The sequence below is a fragment of the Macaca thibetana genome, chromosome 11, assembly GCF_024542745.1.
Source record: "Macaca thibetana thibetana isolate TM-01 chromosome 11, ASM2454274v1, whole genome shotgun sequence".
NCBI lineage: Eukaryota > Metazoa > Chordata > Mammalia > Primates > Cercopithecidae > Macaca > Macaca thibetana.
The window spans coordinates 87,652,138-87,673,653 of record NC_065588.1 but is presented as its reverse complement, the minus strand read 5'-3'; the positions used below and the strand labels follow the sequence as shown (position 1 = coordinate 87,673,653).

The window sequence follows — 21,516 nt, the reverse complement described above, 5'->3', positions numbered from 1 at the left end:
ATTTATAAACCTTCTGTATTAATTGGTTCAGACTGTTATAACAACTTACTGCAGGCTAGATGACTTAATAAACATTTATCTATCACAGTTCTGGAGGCTGGCAAGAGTCAAGGAAGCTGCCAGGTCAATTGTTCAGTGAGGGTCTGCTGAGTGTTAACATAAAGAAGATCCATAAACTCTATTACATCATGGAGAATACTAAAACATCTTAATCTAAGCACACCCTAATCACAAACAAAGATAATCAAGGATGTTATATTAGTTACAAGTTTTTGGTTTCAAGGAGCAGAGACCCACCTTTACTGCTCAATCAATGGAGGTTTTGTGCTAAGAATACATATAAAATCAGGATAAAGAAATTTTACTGAAATAAGAAAATAAGGAATACTTGAGTTTTATGATAGCACTAATGCAGAACTGGAGGGTGATTCAACATCAAAGTCATCACAAATTCATTTGACTCCATGTTCTTACTTAAGTCCTCTCTGTTCCTCTTCCCATTGCTCTTGAACCTTACCTTCCTGGGTTAAACCACACATAGTCATCATATATTACTGGATTTGATTTGCTAAAATTTGAGTAGCATATCTATTTTTGCATATTTATTCATGAAAAATATTGGTACGTAATGTTCTTTTATGTTAATATTTTTGTCTGGTTTTGATATCTGTATAATTCTGCTAATACATCACGACCAGGTAGTAATTATCTTAGATGTAAGGTTGTTTTAACATTCAAAAATGTATCAGATGAATTCACCATATTACAAACTGAAAAGAACAAACCAAATCAACACTTTAATTGATGAGAAAAAGCATTTGAAAAAATCCAACATTCATTCCTGACAATATGTCAGCAAAGTAGGAATGGCAGATAACTTTCTCAACCTGATAAAGTTCAGATATAAAAGATATACAACTAATACCATGTTTAATAGTGAAAGAATGCTTTCTCCCAAGATTAGGAAAAATACAAAGGTGTCTGGTCTCATCAATTTTGTTTAACATTAAAATAGAGGCTCTAGCCAGTGCAATAAGAAAAAGAAAAAGAAATTAAAACTAAAGGCACTCATGTCACAAAGAAATAAGTAAAACTTTATTCAAACATTTTATAAAACATTTAATGTAATATATAAAATGATATTAGAACCTGTGAGTTTGACAAACTTACAGAAGATTAGTATAAAAATCAGTTATATTTCTATATACTAGCAACCAACAATCAAAAATTAAAAAGTGTACCATATGTAGTCACAGAAAAATATGAAGTTATTAAGGAAAAATCTGATAAAACACCAAAAAAATCTGTGCACTGAAAACTACCTAAAATTGTGGAGAGATATTACTGAAGGTCTAAGTATACTGAGACTCATACTATACCCATGGGTCTTTAGTCCTAGTTTTTGTTTTGTTTCGTTTTGTTTGGCAGAAAATGAAAAAAAAATTTCTAAAATTCACAGGGAAATGCAGTAATCTAGAGAAGCCAAAACATCTTTGAAATAGAAGAACGAAGTGGGAGGACTAACACTATCTGATATGAAGACTTACTATAACGTGATTTTAATCAAGGCAATGTATTTGTACAAATATTAGAAATAGATCAATGGAATAAAATAGAGATTCCAAAAATAGAGCTACACATATATGGACAGTGATATTTTTTAAAAGGTGTAAAAGCAGTTCAAATGAGAAAGAGTCATATTTTCATTAGATGATGTTGGAATAATCAAATAATATGCAACAGATAAAGCAAAGCAAAACACGTGAAAATGTCGTCATAACATAAAAGTAAATCAATGTCAATTCATTATTTGAACTTAACAAATAATGGATATTAGACCTACATATAAAATTTAAAACTATACGATTTTTAGAAGAGAACACAGGATTCTCTGGGCTAGGATTTACTAGATACAACAGCAAAAGCGTGGCCTATAATAAAGTCAGAATTCACCAAAATTAAAAATTCTGCTTTTCATGAGATGCTGTTAAGAGAATAAAAAGGCAAAGTACAGTATAGGAAAAAACATTTGCAAAGAATGTATATAGCAATGAATATGTCTTCAGAATATATAAAGAACTTGTAAAACTCAACAATAAAGAAAATAAACAACCAATGTAAAAATAGGCAAAAGATTTGAATAGATTCTTCACCAAAGAACATATACTGGTATTAAATAAACATGTTAAAAAGACACTCAACATCATTGGTTATTTGGGAAATACAAATTAAAATCACAATGAGATAGTATTATACACTAAGTGCTAGCTAGGTTATTGAAGATCTAGAATTTCCATTCACTCCGTTATGAATGTAAAATGGTATAACCACTTTAGAAAATAGCTTGGCAATTTCTTAAACAGGTAAACATAAACTTACCTATTCCATTCCTAGGTTTTTAGTTAACTAAAGCATTGTTCCTATGAAAACCTTTACATGAATGTTCATATCATTTCTATTTGTGATATAATAGCTGAAGACTGGAAACAATCCAAATGTCCATGAGCAGATTAATAGATAAACTGTTGTATATTCGTGAACTAGAATACTAGTCAACAATAAGAAGAAATTTATGCTATACCATATATGTAACTGTTAGTAAAATAATTATGCTGAGTGAAAGAAGCCATTGAAAATAGGATACGATGTATGATTCTTCTATCTCCACAAAATACTAAGAAATGAAAATTAACAGACATTGGTAAAAAGCAGACCATTGATTGCCTTCTATGGGAGGAAGGTGGACAGGAGTCAGAGAGAGATTACAAAGGCACGAGGAGACTTCTGGAGGTGATAGATTTATTCAATATTTATTTTTTCAACTTTCATTTTAAGTTCAGAGGTACATGTGCAGGATGTGCAGGTTTGTCACATAGGTAAATGTGTGCCATGGTGGTTTGCTGCACAATATCTTGATTGTGATGGCTTAATGGGCATAAAATATGTTTGTATACATATATGTATATATATCATAACATCAAATTGTACACATTAAAATGTGCAAAATTTGTGTCGAGCCTGTCGCAATAATTCTGTTTTAAAACAAAGCAAAACAGAAAACTCCACCATAAGCACCATTATCTATGTACCTGGACATTTTGTTCCAGGCCACCTCATAGGTGTCACTGGTTGTAAGAATTGGTTAGCACCAGGTCAACGGCTCCCTGATGAATTTATCAGCTGTGGGTAGAGTATGGTGATGTATCCATCAGTTGTAAGCTTAAAAACTTGTATTTAAGTAATTGTCTTAGACTGAAGGGAATTGTTGGTTTCCAAGCATTCTGAGGCTGGACATATGTAGTACGCCATCTAATATAAGAGAAAAATGGAGATGTTACCAAGAATAGGGATAAAATAAACTAGGCAACTCAGAGACATTCCTTGCCATCTGTTGTCCTTTAGGCTGGTTGATGTGTCTGGTTCAACTGTGACCCTTTCAAACTTCTCCAGCACATCTAGAACTCTTGTAGTTTGAAGTTTCACAATCCACATTCCAAAAAAATTAGATGTTGCTTAGACTTTGGATTTTGGTTTGAAATATGATGCTACACTTTATCCGCCACACTTTAACATCTGGCTAAGGCTACTAATTAATGCTCAAGGAAATTTGTAATTGTTCAGTAGGGGAAAAAGAATGTAAGTTAACCACAAAGCCCCTCATGATTGGAGAGCGAAGAGATGCCCATGTTTCATTGCTATGTAATACTCAGATGTAAGCTCTCTCTGCCTTACACAATTTAGTTGTTCTCTCCTAAAAATGTTACTCAGATTGAATAGTTATGTATTTATGAAATCTAGATGTTTAGTGGGCAGATGTTAAGACAGTTGCAGAAGAGGAGAATAAGAGTTAAAACAACTGTAAAGTAGATCTCTGACATGGTTCCATCAACACATATTTGTTAAGCATTTTCTTTGTGCCAGGCATTATATTGGAACAGCATAAACAGTAGTGAACAAAAATTAGCCTGTTTCTTTTCTTCATAGAAATTATAGCACAGGAAATGTGTACAATTAGATGTGTAGTTCATTCCAAACTCCCGCTCCTAGATCTTTTTTTCTCTTTCCCATATAATGTGATTTGGCTGTGTCCCCACCCAAATCTCATCTTGAATTCCCACGTGTTGTGGAAGGGGCCCAGTGAGAGGTGACTGAATCATGGGGGCTAGTCTCTCCCATGCTTTTCTGGTGATGGTTAAGTCTCATGAGATCTAATGGTTTTAAAAACGGAATTTCCCTGAGCAAGCTCTCTTCTCTTGTCTGCCGCCATGTGAAGTGTACCTTCCACCTTCTGCCGTGATTGTGAGACCTCCCCAGCCACGTGGAACTGTAAGTCCAATATACCTATTTCTTTTGTAAATTGCCCAGTCTCTTGATTTGTCTTTATCAGCACCGTGAACATGGGCTACTACACCATGAAAATTATTTTCATTCAGTAAATATGTACTTATATTATTAACGTTATGGAGCGTCTACAAATGAGAAGATTTGGTATAAGATCTTTTTGAAAGTAAGCTTCTCCTTCTCCTCCTTGTCCTTTTCCCTTCTCCTTCACTTTCCTTTATCATTTTCTACTTTTAATTTTGAAGTAATTTCAGGGGTACAAAAATGTTGCAAGATTAGAGCAAAGCATTCTTATATGCTATACCCAAACCCAGATTTTCCAAATGTTAACCTTTACCTCTCTTGCTTGCTTTATAATTCTCACTTTTCCTCCCTTCTTCTCCCTCTCCTCTTTTCCTTCCTATTTCTCTCTTCCAACCCCAGCCTCTCCATAGATATGGTTACAAATGTAGATATAAGTATAGATGCAAATATAACTGTAGTTATATATTTTTTTCCTGAAACACTTGAGAGTAAGTTACAAACGTGATACTCTTTACATCTAAATATATTAGTGTACATTTTATGTCACTTAACCACATTACAATGAACAAAATCAGGAAACAAACATTAATAACACTATAACTTAATAACCCTAACTTAGAAACCATATTCAAAATCAGCCATTTATACCACTAATATTCTAAACCAATCCATGATCCCATGTTGCATATAGTTCTCATATCTTTTTATCTTCCTTTACTCTAGAACAGAGACTCAGTTTTTCTTTGACTTTTATGACAGATACTTTTTTTTTTTTTTAAAGAATATAGACCAGTTATTTTGAACAATATTCTTCAGTTTGGGTTTGTCTGATGTTTCCTTATTAGATTTAAGCTATGTATTTTTGGCAGGAGTGATGGGTTTTTCTCAGTGCAGCATGATGTCTTTAGTGAAACAGTAATTTAACTGTCCATTTGGTAAACGGGGTGTCTGCCAATTTTCTTTAATGTAAAGTTACCATTTTTGTCTTTGTAATGAATAACTATCTTGTGAGCTACTTTGAGATTATATAATCATCCTGTTTCTCACTATACTTTTATGCAATAATTCTTTGATGAGTCTTGTCTGAAATAATTATTACTAGCATGGCCTCCAAATAGTGATTTTTCTGTTTCTATAATTCGTTCTGCCTTTATTAGTGGAATTTTATTGTAAAGAAGTTTTACTTTCTACCCTGCTAAACTTCTTTTCTGAGGTCTCTGCATTCATCTGTCTGTCCATCCTTCTCTCTACTTTATTTTTTTATCTATCCATTGCCTCATTTCATATAGTACTAAATGTATAGTCTTATTTCATTTCTCTGACTTAATTAGATTTTTATAAAAGACTCCCCTAGTGATGTTCCTGCTAACCACATTTTTTATGTAAGTATCATTAAATGTGCCTACTACTGCTTTCTATAGAGCCGATGAGTAATTTATATCAGAAAACATGATAAAAGTCCATTCTTTAAAATCCATTAGAGACTTGTTTATGAGGGAGATTCAAGCTTTCTAAAGACCTTCATCAGATGAGTCTGCATATGTTCAAGAACATATGTTTGGACTGTCTATGCTCCTCCCCTAACCTCCTTGTCAAGATGATCCCCAGTTGGATTGCTGACTGAAACTGTAAAGATTACTTACTATAGATTTGATATTTCTATCAAGTTTGGTTGAGTGTCTGACTCAAGTCTCACTCTCTATATTTATTTCAAATATAAGTTTTCTTATGTCTTCTTATGATCTCTCTAACACCTGTCCATGGTCTGATCAGATTTGAACTTTCCAGATTTGAGATTTTAGTGACAGATACAAATTTTATGGAATTAAAATAATGTAATCAGAGATACCATTTATTCAGTGCTTAATATGTATCCCAGGTACTTTACATATAATATTTTAAAATCTCATAAAACCCTATAAGATCAACGTGTATATCTTAATTTTTAAAAAGTCTTTGGCCTGGTGTTCAGAGAAGCTAAATAATTGGACTGAGCTCAAAGCTAACAAGTAGAAGGGCTGGCATTCAAATACAGGTTTATCCTGATGGAAAAGGCCATTTTTCCCTTTGCATTAAACATTGATAATTATCTGTTAACAGTGATAAATATACACAGGAATAATCATGATAGTATATGAAATTATTAAGAATAAAAACTGTAGGGATTCTGAGGCAGAAAAATGAAGTTCTCTTCTTCCTAAAGTGCTGCAGAGTACTCAAATTGCAAGCGTTTATTTATTTGATTTGGCTTTATTTGTTTGGTTCCACTTCTTGCTTCCCTCCTTTGCAGAATCAGTATACTTAAAAATCTACATACATGCTCAAAAAATTATGTCGAAGCCTTAAAATCCATAAATGCCATAATAATGATAATGTTGCTTTATCCCCATGAAGATTTATACCTAGCATCAAGATTTATACCTAGCACCAAGCTTATACATAGCTATAAGTTGAACATATGAAATTAAACTTTTTGTTTCCAACAGCAGGTGGTGGTACAGGGTTATTCTATCAAGTTTTAGGACTTAATTACAGATACTACTGTGTTGTTGAAAGTGATATGGAACATGTACTTTGATTTTGGAAGCCTTTATATTACCTTATTATTTACTTTATAAAATGATAACATCTTTGAAAAAATTACATACTCATAAATCATTTTAGAAGAAAGAAAATGATTAGATACATACAAAATACATACCCTTTAAATCATTTAAACAGTTTAGAACTTCATATAATTATATAAATAATTTTAATACGTATTTTTGATAATATGGTTTAATCTTGAGAATTAAATATTTATGTCAAATATACTCTAAATTTATAATTATTAGAAAAATAATAGTGCTAAATGGAGGGACTAAACAACTCTTTGTTAGTAAAAGAATGGACAAAAAATGTTTATTTTCACTTCTTTAATTTCTAGATGTTACAATAATTATCTTTAATCACTTTCTGCTAAATTACAATGTACTATGCATTTTATATTACTCATCTATCCATGTTCCTATTCCTATTCCTATTCTTCAACATTCAATGTCACTAAGTAATTTATTTTGAATGTTGGCTACATTTTTAGCTCTTAATTGGTTTAAGTCAAACTTAAAGACGGTAGTATCTTCCAGAATCTTTGATCCAGGGTTGGGTTTCATTGGATGATGGGTTTCATTGGATGATAAGGAAAGAGTCTATTTCACTCTTTTAAAAGCCATCGCTCTTACTAGTGAAATGCTATTTGGATGTTGTAGTCCTTTAGGCCGTGATGATAATTGTGATGTTAAATTAGTTGAGTCAGTTTTTCAGAGGTCCCAGGTCATACAATGCAAATGTAATATTTAAAACCTCAAATGATTCACAGACAATACTAGGCAGCAGATGGCATCTCTAAAGATTTTAATGACTGTTTGCAGAGCCTGCTTTATGGCAGATGGAATGGAGGAGTGGAGAGACAGGTGGCTGGGAACTGTTGGAATGAGGTAGAGTCAGGTGGTTGGCAGGAATTAGGGGGTCGTCTGGAAGGAACAGAGGTTAAAAAGAAATAGAGTGAGTTGGCAATATAATTAAAAGTGCTGTATATCAGAGTCTACAACACGGAGATGTAGAGACTGTTTACATTTTATTTTGGGCCCAAACTATATGACTTCAGCATTCTTTATTGTAGCCTCTTGGAATTGGAACTGAAGTTTAATGTCAGCTATTCTAAATGACCAGCCATATCAATGGCAAGGTCAATAAGGAGTAAGAGTAATACTTCCAAATATCTGCTTACAGGGTCACTTTCAAAGAAAGTGCTTAACCAGCTTTCGGTCCTTGAGCACGGGGGAACAAGGTCGTGAAAACAAGGTCTGGGTGAGGTGCAGCCATTTCATCCATCCTCGGTCTGCGCCTTTCGCAGAGCTTCCAGCAGCGCTATGTTGGGCCACAGCATCCGGAGGTTCACAACCTCTGTGGTCTGTAGGAGCCACTATGAGGAGGGCCCTAGGAAGAATTTGCCATTTTCAGTGGAAAACAAGTGGGCGTTACTAGTTAAGATGTGTTTGTACTTTGGATCTGCATTTGCTGCACCCTTCCTTATAGTAAGACACCAACTGCTTAAACAATAAGGATGTTTCAGTTCGTCCATTTACCAGATATGAAGAGCATTTTAAGAGATACAGCCTCTGGAAATGGATCAAACTCTAACTCATGGCATGCTAGATATGTTTGTCAATAAACTTATGACATGAATGCTTAATGCCTCCTTTTTGAAATAGGGAATGTAATACTTGGCCATTTGCCTACTTTATTAATTTGGGTAACATTCCAGTATTACTCTGAGATTTAGCTTATTTAATGGTGTTAAACTGAGGTTATATTATTAAATTTTTGATTCCCAGGTCAGGATTTTGTTGGTAATTTATGCAATAAAAGGGAAATACAAATCAAAAAAAAAAAAAGAAAGTGCTTAACCAAACTGAGCCTTCTACCCTACCCCGAATCCCCTGCAGCTGCCATCATTTCAGAATAGAAAGCCACCCAACATAACAGAAAAAAACTTCAGCTTATCTTAAAATGAAGAACAACAACAGCAGATAGATTCTGAAGCTCTCTTAAATTTAAAAAAAATTGCCTTGTATTTGATGTTCAGTGTGTGATGTAAAGACAGGAATCTCACACACACACTCACACACGTATTCATTCTGATAGTTACAAACTAGACTACTGAAACAGAAGCTCCTTAGTGTGGAAACTTGGGGATCACATTTAATAGAATCCCTCCATACAACTATTATGAACAGGATAGTTGAGAACCACTGGTTTATACACTTGGAAGACTGTTCCTGAAAGTAATGGCCTCAAAATATAGTGCAACGAACAAAACGAAATAAAAAGAAGTAGCACAGATAGGGACAAATTCAGTTTATATGGCTTGAAGCCTACAAATATTGAGGCTCTCTTTATGAAATAAAATAAAAAATTACAAATACAAAATTAGATACAATGTCTTTCGAGAAAATCTATTTCTGAGGCACGAACATTGAAGATAGCTTTGTTTATTACCAGCCTGGACTTGTTTCTGGGCTTTTCTGAGTTGAGAATAATGACTTCCTTCAGTTGCCAATTTCAAATGAGTTCAGTCCCTTCTATAACAGTGAAACACCCCAGAGCTATAGGGGTATCATTCTCTTCACCTCTGACTACCTGGTGCATATGCAGTCCTGTGAAATGAATAGAGAAAACTGGACAAGATTTTGAGATACTCAGTAGGACAAGTATGCATGCTGGCATCCTCTACTTTGCTCCAGCCTTGCCCAAGAAATTCAACACTCATTCACACACACATAAGCTTTAATGAACATTTGTTGAATAAGTAACTGAATGATGAATGAATGAATGAATGAATGAATGGATGGATGAATGAAAGCTGCTATCATAAAATACCTTAGTTCTGTAGAATCTTAGAAGTGACTTGCTCTTTTGAGAACTTTAAATGTATTTACTGTACATTAGGATAAATATGATTAATTAAGCTGGGTGGAGTTTATGGCTAAGGACCTCCTAGAGGAAGTGCCTTCTTGCAAAGCTTTGGAAGGAAGGAATGTGTGTTTATTGAAAAGTAACAACGAAGTTTCTGACTAGAAAACTGGGGCTTCAGGGGCTCTACAACCTTCCAAGCTCACAGGTTCTTGGATATTGGATATTACACAAGATGTTAGAAACAAGATTCAAATCTCAAACTCTCTTATTTTATACCTGTGTTTTTTCATTATATAATTTTACGAATTAATTTTTTTCTATTTTGTAAAATTATGAGAAGATAAGTAACTTCTGTATTTTGACATTTTCTGCTTTGATAATATAATTTTTAATTTTATGCATTGATTTGTAAAATGTTTTACTAAGATCGAAAAGGGCTACATTTCCTGGTAACAGCCACAAGATTGTCTAAATCCTACCCTTCCTGCCCACAATGTGAAAAATATGAGAACCCTAAATTATGCACATATATGCATACATCATGCACACATGCAGGCATATATATATATATGTATGCATGTGTGTGTGTGTGTATATATATATGCTTGTACATATATCCAATCATTTTCTAAAAAGCAGAACAAGACATTTCAAAATAGATTTTAAATGTCGTGTTTAGATGTTTGCTTATTCCACTACTTAAACATATGTAGGCCAGTATATAAAAATTAGCTACAAATTAGACCAGTTTTTAAACTGAGCTGGAAACAACTGGGAACATTATGGGTACGTAGGTTCAATGAGTAATTTATGACTGTTTTGTTTTTTTCATGCCTCTGTTAATTTTAAGTAAACATATATCATGGCCAGGCACAGTGGCTCACGCCTGTAATCCCAGCACTTTGGGAGGCCAAGACAGAAGGATCACCTGAGGTCAGGAGTTCAAGACCAGCCTGGCCAACATGGTGAAACCTTGTCTCTACTAAAAATTCAAAAACAAACCTTAGTTGGGCATGGTGGCACACGCCTGTCATCCCAGCTCCCGGGAGGCGGAGGTTGCAGTGAGCTGAAATTCCGCCACAGTACTCCAGCCTGGGCAACAGAGTGAGACTTCATCTGAAAAAAACAAACAAAAAATTATTTAAATATATATCAAAATAAGCAAGGACTTAGTGGAAGTTACAGGTCAGATAAAGTGAGTTTAACAAATAATTATGGTAGCTTTTTTCTTATTTTCTACAGGGCACCATTATAAACTTGCAGTCCTGAAGGACCTTGTCTTAGATTTGCTTATGTGAACAAAAATACCTTTTTTTTTTTTTTTTTTGGAGACAGAGCCTTGCTCTGTTGCCCAGGCTGGAGTGCAGTGGTGTGATCTCGGCTCACTGCAAGCTCCACCTCCTGGGTTCACGACATTCTTCTGCCTCAGCCTCCCGAGTAGCTGGGACTACAGGCGCGTGCCACCTCACCGGGCTAGGTTTTTTTTTTTTTTTTTTTTTTTTGTATTAGTAGAGACAGGGTTTCACCGTGTTAGCCAGGATGGTCTCGATCTCCCGACCTCGTGATCCGCCCATCTCGGCCTCCCAAAGTGCTGGGATTACAGGCTTGAGCCACCGTGCCCGGCCTACAAAAATACTTTATTGTGTGTGTTTGTATATTTCTAAAGGAAAAAAGGTCTATCCCCTTTTCTTGACTGGAAAAACCTGGGTTTAAGCCAATCTGATTTTACTCTATAAATATTTAAATCTCCTTTCTTTTCTCTAGTCATTTCTGATAATTCCTCTACTTTATACTGACAGTGTGGTAGACTCTGAAGACACATGTTCTAGGTGCATCTGGTGGTGACTGTTTGGGGTGCGATTTAAATTCACAAGAGCAACCCCAAATGGAGTGGGCGAGTGGCCAGATTACAAAGTTCTATGCATCCACAGGAATACACCAGATAATTAGGGATCCTAATTAGAAAAGTAATATATTATGGAATGAGCTGCAGGCTTCTGGAAGCTCATTCAAAATATTAAATTTCTTTGGAAGGTCGTTATGTTTTCTTTTCATTTGAAGACCCAAATTCCTTTTGCAAAAATCGGTTTTGAGTTAAACCTTTAACATGTCTGCCCTTAATTAATTTTCAGGCTTCAAGGACTGTGAATCGTAGGTTTATCCTATCAATTTGATTCTCAAATCCTGGTAGATGTCCCCAAAAAAGAAAAGAAAAAGCATCAAACTCCATACTCAAAAGTGCCCATTAGTCAGCTTTCACCCTGCCAAGTTGTCAAGTGATATCACAGCTATGATCTTTAAAACATTCAAAAAAAGCTGGAAAACTGTGTGAAGAGCTGGATTTTATGTCTTTTGTGTGTGCCAAAGGGATTGTCCAACAGAAAGTACGCTGGAAAGCCTAATTATTACTCCACATATAGTACGTGGCATTATAAGCTATTTTGAGGTTTTTGGAAAGGGAGAGCTATGAGTGACAACCACAGCAGGGCGTGCTGAGGAATTTAAACCCAACTCTATCATCTCCCTGTTGGCAGAACATAAAACACATAATGCTGTTTTAGTAATCAATCTTTCGTGTATTTACTTTAAGGAGAAATAATTTCATTAAACTTACAGAGTGGGAAAAGAAGTGATATAAACATCAACATAGTATATTTATGTTCAATGAGAATTATTTTTTTAAAACATTATGGCTGCTATTTACAAGGGTAGCATTCATTTCACACTTAAAATCACAGCAGCTTTTGTGACACTTTTTTTTAAGGAAATAATGAAAAATCTGATTTGGATTATGACTCAAGTTAAATATTTAAAAAACTCTAATTATTGTACATGTAGGTTGTTGTATGAACAAAATAATGTTGGGAGAATGAACTCAGAAACATAGAAGCTATCAGTCATTTATTAGATTTGCCTCTGCTTTTTTATTCTATTTTATTTGAAAGGGTCTTCAGAGAGAGATGAGAATTTAAAGACATTAATTGAAGAGCATTGTTTTATGATTGTGACTTCAATATACAAATCCAGTGAGAACTATCTCTGAGTCAAATTTATGGATATGTCAATACAGTTTAAAAAGAAATTCAGCTATCTCCCCTCTCCTCCTGGAAGCATTTTATACGTCAGCATTGTCTACCGTTTAGTCGCATAATCTTTTGCTCAGTGGTCATTATAACGTTGGAGGGCACCCCTTAATGCCTAACATATATAAAAGATATTTATGCGTAGTAACCAGTATTTTACTTACATTTTCTCCCAAGCTCTGTGGAATCTCAAAAGCTTTTGACTCTACGCTTCAAGTCCAAAAAACCTAAGCAGATTTGTGATACCACTTCTTTTTCATGGTTCTAGATAAAACAAATAAGAATTTCCTTTTCTAGTAAAATAAATGAATTTGCCTCTCTGGTTTTCCACTTTAAATACTAAGAAAAAGGGAGGCACAATACTTAAAGTTAAGGATTATTGTAACTAAGATAGAATAAATAGAAACAAATAGTTTTCCACATAGATCTATATCCATGACCAAGGATAAATGAAAACTATGACATTAGGATTTGCGACAGTGTTTTGTTATTTTGTGGTTATTTCAGACTTACCATTTTAAAGCAGAATCAACTTATTACCATTTTGAAAACGAGAAAAACCAAATCCAAGTTTTAATTCAGGCTTTACTAATAGTTCTATGTTACATGATTAATAAACCTCTGGGAGATATTACTTTTAAATATTATAATAAAAATAAATGATATTTGACTGTTTCCTTTTGAGAGTGAAGTAGAACTAATGGTCTTTAAATCTGACCTCTTTGCTGCTATTCCCATTTTCTCCAAAAGGTGGCGCTTGTGTAATCTTTTTCTTTATCAGGGTGCAAAGAACCCGGGGAGCCAGAGGGACCTGAGTGAATATTCGGAATTGTTTTTCTTCAACAAACTCAAGGTGGCCACATCAGAAATCTGTATTTCCACAATGGCGGTTTCTTTATGCTCAAAGAACCCTTCAAATAAGAAGTAATCTGATTTTGTGAAAGAAAAACATGCTTCCTATGCTTCCCATCTTAGTTTGGTTTGAACTTTGGAGTTCTTTATGCCAAGTTTATTTTATAATGTTTTTCTTCCTTTCTGATCTTAGACTAAAGTTCTATTTTTTTAAAGATAACCTTGATTCATGTGGAGTTGTCCTTCTTAATTAGAATTCATAAGCAACACACAAGTATGTCTGGACTCTGTCTAAACAAAGCTCTTTGACAGCACAAATGCAGAAGGATAAATCTATCAGACAGGAGAAATCTTTTGAACTATGGACAGATAAGAGGGATTCAGAAGCACAGAGGGAAAGGAAAACATGTTGGAGAGATTCTGATGATGAGACAGGAATTCACAGACGAGACCTAAAATCAAACACACAGTTTTTCCCAGCAGTTCACTTAAATGTGCTTCCAAACTCTGTAGCTGAAAGAAAAATTTAAATATGATCTAACGAAGTCCAACTACTTCACTTTACAGATGAGGAAACCAAGTCCCAAAAGATGAAGCCACGTATTTAGTGAAACACAACTGAATTCTGTTTCTGTTTCTGGTGAAAGAATACAAGGATCTGTCAAAGAGATGTGTTGAGTCACAAGTTGCAGAAAGCAAGACTTAATAGTTTTGAAAATTGGCGTCTTTTAAATTATGATTCTTTTTTCTTTAGGCATGTATTATTTTGGTCACTATGCTGTTTTAGACACTATCCTCTGCTCCACAGATGAATATGGTCATTCATTAGCCATTAAGCTGTAGATCTGTGCTGTCCAATACCGTAGCCATTGGCCACGTGAGTATTTCATTGAATTTTAAGCTAATTTAAATGAAATGAAATGAAAAATGTAATTCATCCATTGCATTAGCCGTATTTCAAATGCTTAGCAGTTGCATGTAGCTAGTGGCTACTATTTAAACAGGGCACATATACAGGTGTAATTGTACTTCACTTTATTGTGCTTTGCAGATGTTGCATTTTTCACAAATTGATAGTTTGTGGCAACTCTGCATGGAGCAAGTCTATTGGTGCCATTTTCCAAGAACATGTGCTCACTTCGTGTCTCTGTGTCCCATTTTGGTAATTCTCACAATGTTTAAAACTTATTATTTCTGTTATGGTGAACTGTGATGGGTGAATTTTGATGTTACTGTTGTGATTATTTTGGAGTGCCATGAACCACACTCATATAAAACAGTGAACTTAAAAGGTAAATATTGTACATGTTACCATAGCTCCACTAACTGACTCTTCCTTCATCTTTCTTCCTCTCCTTAATTTCTCTCCCTCTCCTTGCCTCTGCACCGCACCCCCCCCTTCTCTGAGACACAACAATATTGAAATTAGGCCAACTAATAACTCTAAAATGGCCTCTAAACTGATTAAGTGAAAGGAAAAGTCACATGTCTCTCACTTTTAATCAAGAGTTGGAAATGATTAAGCTTAGTGAGGAGGGCATGTTGAAAGCCAAGATAGGCTGAAAGCTAGGCCTTTTGTGCCGAATAGTTAGCCCAATTGTGAATGCAAAAGAAAAGTTCTTGAAGATTAAAAGTGCTACTCCAGGTCAGGCGTGGTGGCTCACGCCTGTAATCCTAGCACTTTGGGAGGCCGAGGCAAGTGGATTGCCTGAGCTCAGGAGTTCGAGACCAGCCTGGGCAAAACAGTGAAACCCCACCTCTACTAAAATATAAAAACAAATTAGCTGAGTGTGTCAGTGTGCGCCTGCAATCCAAGTTACTTGGGAGGCTGAGGCAGGAGAATTGCTTGAACCCAGGAAGCGGAGGTTGTAGTGAGCCAAGATGGCACTATTGTACTCCAGCCTGGGTGACAGAGTGAGACTCCATCTCAAAAACAATCAGTCAATCAATAAAAGTGCTACTCCAGTGAACACAGAAATATGAGAAAGTGAAACAGCCTTATTGCTAGTATGGGAAAGATTTGAGTGGTCTGGATAGAAAATTAAACCAGCCACGTCATTCCCTTGCTCCCTAATCTAGAGCAAGGTACACACTCTCTTCAATTCTGTGAAGGCTGGGAGAGGTAAGGAAGTTGTAGCAGAAAAGTTTGAATCTAGCAGAGGTTGGTTCATGAACTTTAAGGAAAGCAACCATCTCCATAACATAAAAGTACAAAGTGAAGCCACAGTGCCAAAGCAGCTTATCCAGAAGATCAAGCTAAAATAATCCACGAAGGTGGCTACGTTAAACAACAGATTCTCAATGAAGATGAATGTTTTCTATTGGAAGAAATGCTGTATAGGACTTGCATAGCAAGAGAGGAGAAGTCAATGCATAGTTAAAATCTACGAGGGACAGGCTTAGTCTCTTGTTAGGAGATAATGTATCTTAAACGATTTTAATTTAAAGCCAATGCTAATTTGCCATTCCAAAAATCTTTGGGCCCTTAAGAATTATGTTAAATTGGCTCTGCCTGTGTTCTGTAAATGGAACAACACAGCCTGGATGGCAGTACATCTGTTTTCAGCATGGTTTCCTGAATATTTAATCCCACTGTTGAGATCTATTGCTCAGTAAAAAAAGATTCATTTAAAAATATTATTGTTCATTGACAATGCACCTAGTTACTCAAGAGCTCTGATGAAGATGTACAAGGAGATTGATGTTGTTTTTACCCCTGCTAACACAACATTCATTCTGTAGCTTATGGATCAAGGAGTAATTGTGACTTTCAAGTCTTATCATTTAAGAAACACATTTTGTAAGGCCATTGATGCCATCAACTGATTCCTCTGATGGATCTGGGAAAAATAAATTGAAAACCTTCTGGAAAGGACTCATCATTCTAGATACCTTTCAGAACATTCATAATTCGAAATGTCAAGATTAACAGGAGTTTATTCATCCATCTGTCATGGATAACTTTGAGGAGTTCCAAGATTTCATTGGAGGAGGTTAATTAGAGATGTGGTAGAAATAACAAGATATTTAGGATTAAAAGTAGAGCCTGAAGATGTGACTGAATTGCTGCAATCTCATAATAAAACTAACAAATGAGAAGTTACTTTTTGTGGATGTTCAAAGAAAGTGGCTTCTTGAGATGGAATCTACTCCTGGTGAAGATGCTATGAATGTTGTTGAACAGGAGACTTAGAATATGACATAAACGTAATTGAAAAAGCAGCAGCAGGGTCTGAGAGTATTGACTCCAGTTTTGAAGTAAGTTCTACTGTGGGTAAAATGCTGTCAAACTGCATCGCATGCTAGATAAATCTTTTGGGACAGGAAGAGTCAATCAATGGAGCAAACTTCATTGCTGTCTTATTTTAAGAAATTTCTACAGGCATGTCAACCTTCATCAACCACCACCCTGATTAATTAGCAGCCATCAACACTGAGGCAAGATCCTCCACTGGCAAATAGTTTATGATTCGCTGAAGGCTCAGATGATTATTTTTAAGCAATACAGTGTTTTAAAATTAACGTATGTACATTTTTTAGAAATAGTGCTACTCATACTTAATAGACTATACTATAGTATACAAAAAACTTGTATATGCACTGGAAAACTGAAAAAATTGTCCATCTTGCTTTCCTGTAATATGTGCTTTAAAATGAAAATTACAATATCTCCAAGGTATGCTTGTAGAACTTCCCATCATTACTGAAAGTTCTCTTGGACAGCGGTGTTACAGATTGATCATTAATTGTAGAGAGTATAAAGAGAGTAGTATAATACAAGGTGAGTTACATAGTGTGATAGGCTAATCCAGTGTGTAATAGCTAAAAATATTTGTTTCATAATTTGTTTGGGTTCATAAGAAAATTTACAACCAGCCATAGAAAATTATCAGGTTAATGTCTTTTTATAGTCATCTTTGCTGTGCAATAGAACACCTGAATTTATTTCTTCTATCTAACTAACTTTATACCTGTCGACCAACCTCTCCCCTTTCCCTGACCACCTCCTCCCGCAGCCACAGATGGAAACAATTTAAATGTCCATCAAAAGATGAATAAGTTTTTTAAAATGTGGTATATATACACAATGGAATACTATTCAGCCTTCCTGAAACAGGAAATTCTGTCATTTGTGACAGTATAAGTGAACCTAGAGGACATTATGTTATGTGAAATAAACCAGGCACAGAAAGACAAATAGCATATTATATGTAGAATCTTAAAAAGCCAAACTTATAGAAATTAAGTAGAATGATAGTACCAATCCATCAATTTTAATTTGGAGAATTTTGTCCTTTATATCTACAGTTCATTTGCTCCTCTCTTTTAAGGATTTCCTCTAGCATCTTAGAATTGAAAGGTTCTCATACACAAAAGCTCTATTCATGCATTTCAAATGTACTATTCTTGTATAACAAAAGTGCATTTATGTATTCGATGAACATATACTTCCCAGTATAGTGAAACAAATGGACTTCTTCATAAGAAAATATTTTCTAGCTGTGTGGCTTTGGGCAAATGACTTTATTATACTGGACTTTAATGCTCTCATCTGAAAAATTAGGTGGAAAATAAAAAAGAAAACTATACTGTTGATATTCTATTTTTCTCAGTTTTCTTTAAGTGTCTAGTAAGAAAAACATAGTAGTTGGTAATTTTTTTTTTCCAATAGGTTATGTGACAAAGCTTTGATCAAAATATTACTTGCTATAATATGTTATCACTAGTGAGAACAGTTTTGGAAAACAAAATATTTTGGTTAAAGATAAAATGTGTCATTTTCTTGAGGATTTTTATAACTGCTAAAAAGGCTAGACCTGGAAATTTTACAAAATAAACAAATTCTGATACTGGCTATAAAAGTGAGAGAAAATACTTACTTCTTCAGCTGAAGAGTAAATTTCTACTATTAAAATGTATCCCAATCTATGTTAGATAGCATTAGAAAATACTGCAATATTCTTAAATAATATTTGCGTAGAAATTGGATGCATAATTAGAATGCTATTTGTAGTTATTTCAGCTGGAATTATTCGTATTTGTTCTGTGGCTTGAGAATCTTTCCATAGAGAGAAGGGATACAGAGCAGACTTTCTCTAGACCAAGCTTCCAACTCACAGGTCTCTCTCTCTCTCTCAAACCACATCACATATTTTAAGTAGCCAGTTTCACATTTTTGAAAAAGTAGGTATCTTGATCACACTGAGATGTGTGGCTCTTAGTATTCAAAGAAAATTGTGTGTACAAGAAACAGATTCTAAATCTGAGTTACTACTTTAAAAATATTTTAGAAACCAAAGTTGTCAGATCATCACCTTAGAAAATTTTCTTAAAAATTTTTACTTATGTAGTCTGTATACTGGCTCACTCAGTCTCATTGTGGGGTCATCTGAAGTCTCAGATCCATGAAACTTTACTGAATATGTGGGCTCACACTAGTCTATGTATACTTATCACACCTGTTGCTCAGCGTTATAGTACTATTCGTCTCATTATTTATCCCTTGTAGGGCTCCACTCTCTATAGAGAAATTGTGAGATCCCAAAGTGTATGACTTGCTTATTACATGTCTTTGACATCAGCAAAGCACCAACCAGACTATAAGAATTCTCCCTAAAATATAAATGTAATCAAATTATGTGGAAACAAATTTTGGACAAATTGCTCTTGAACAACAACAAAATCTGATACATAGAAAATGAAGACATAAATTATTTGTGTTTATTAATTTTGACCACATGATTTTGCACTCAGCTGATACGTAATCATTATTTATTGATACATCATGAAAAGTCTTTTCTTTTTTCTGATTCCATGTTGGACAAAATGGAATTGATAATTACCATCCATTTGGTGATGGTAATTATCCATTTAGAACAAAAAAAATGTGTAAAAATCCATCTCAATTTGAAATGACAACATAGGGTTTACTAGCTTAAAATTTTCCATCTACATAGAAATTTTGTTCATCACTGTTAGGTTACTGATATTAGTTGAATTGCAAAGATTTCTAACCTGCCCTGTCTCAAATTTAGGAGTACGAAGTCAGTATCTTCTGAGGTTCCTTTTCAACAAAAATTGTAAATTAAAGGAAGACTGGGAAACTGTAATTTTGCTGTAGCTTGAACCTGTTCAGATTAGAAAAGGTACCAAGTTCTGAAAAAAAACTCTTCTCTGAATAACATCCAGTTACTACTCTATGCCAAATACTCCCTTTTTCCCCTGTAAAGTGAGAAAAGTTTTTTTTTTTTTTAAATAAAAAATTATTGAAAAGTATTTATGTTCATTCTGCCGTGACTGTGACCAATTTTACTAATCTCACATTTTTAGTTATCTTGACATCAGGGTTTTTCTTTTTTTTAGTTCTTTCATTTTTGTTTTTTTAAATCTCTAATTTACCTAGAATGACTTATGATTAAACAACTTCCCCACCCAGTTATAGATCTATTAAGGGACAAAAGCCAAGCAAAGTATAGATGGATAAAATGACATTGTAAATTTTTAAATTTATAAACATTAAAAAATAGAGACATTGTCTTTTATCTCTCTGAATATTTATATTCACAGTATAAAATGAAGTCATGAAGCTATGCCCATCTGTTTATTTTTTAAAATCTGTGGTGTCAACAGTTTAAAAGTTTCCCGTAAAAAGCAGGAATGAAAGCATTCTTGTGGGATGTAGTCAAATCAAGGAATTCTGTCCAGATCTTGAACACAAACAAGATTTTTGGCTTATTCTGCAGAAGAGTTTGGATCATGCACGTAACTTTAATGATTTGTAAACACTTTGGCAACTGAATATATATAACATATATCAATATATATATTTTAGTTAGAAGCAAAGTGCTAAGGAGACACCATGTAGGTTAATGACTGTAAAAATCTTGATGACATAAAGCACAGCTTAGAAGCTGGTGGTGTTGCCTGTAGTAGGCTACCAGCATGAAAGGAGCATATTGGCACTTGGAAGAATCACTTGTATCTGGGTATTATTTACTGGAACTTGAGTATGAACATGACACTAGAGAATATCAAAGCATCCATGGTCTTTCTTTGTTCCCTTAGTCTATGCTCCACCATGCTCCGCTCCATCTGGGCCTTAGCTAATTTCTGCAAACTGCCTCACTGTAATTTCTTTGCCAGTTGGCTTCTGCTTCTAACCAGCCAGTGGTCCTAGTGCACTGAGATAGGAAGGTGGGAGGAGAGGAAGTTGTACATTACCTTGTCCTTGTTAATACCTTTTATTCCTTTTTCCCACTAGAAAGCAACATTTTTGCAATTCTAATCCTCAGTGAATGCTGGTAAAACCATTTCTTCCTCATGCCTCTTTGGTCCTATGAGAGGAAATTACTTTTGACTGTTGCTAGTCTCTGCATGCTCCACCATCCCTGATTTACTCCTTTTGCTGTTCCTATACCTCAGAAAGTACAGTACATTAATGTTTGTTTTGTTTTTCATTTGAACCGTCTGAAGTGAGTTCTGTTTCTTGTCAGGACTCCAGACAATAAAAATAACTGTATTCTTTACAAGTAGATATCCAAATGCAGAATAATGTTAGATTTTTATTTCACTCTGAAGACAAAAGTAAACTCAAGATGGATTAAAGAAAGAAATTTAAGACCTAGAATTGTTAGGGGAAAAGCTCCACAACATTGTTCTAGGCAATGATTTCTTTGATAATACCCCAAAAGCACAGTCAACAAAAGCAATAATAGACAAATGAAATTTCATCAAACTAGAAAAACTTTACAGGAAAAAC

The 21,516-nt window shown here is 34.5% G+C and overlaps 1 protein-coding gene and 1 long non-coding RNA gene across 2 annotated transcripts in view; both read left to right on the top strand.

Annotated features, from left to right (window-relative positions):
* LOC126930116 (cytochrome c oxidase subunit 7C, mitochondrial-like) overlaps nt 1–8,592 on the top strand; it is a 496,597-nt gene extending 488,005 nt beyond the window's left edge. The window contains exon 2 of the mRNA XM_050746810.1: nt 8,181–8,592. Within this exon, the coding sequence (XP_050602767.1) occupies nt 8,277–8,468 (192 nt within the window). The 5' untranslated portion in view covers nt 8,181–8,276 and the 3' untranslated portion in view covers nt 8,469–8,592. The remainder of the gene's footprint in view (nt 1–8,180) is intronic.
* The window catches only part of LOC126930117 (uncharacterized), a 108,991-nt gene that overhangs the window by 33,193 nt on the left and 54,282 nt on the right, over nt 1–21,516 (top strand). The gene's annotated exons all lie outside the window — the stretch shown is intronic.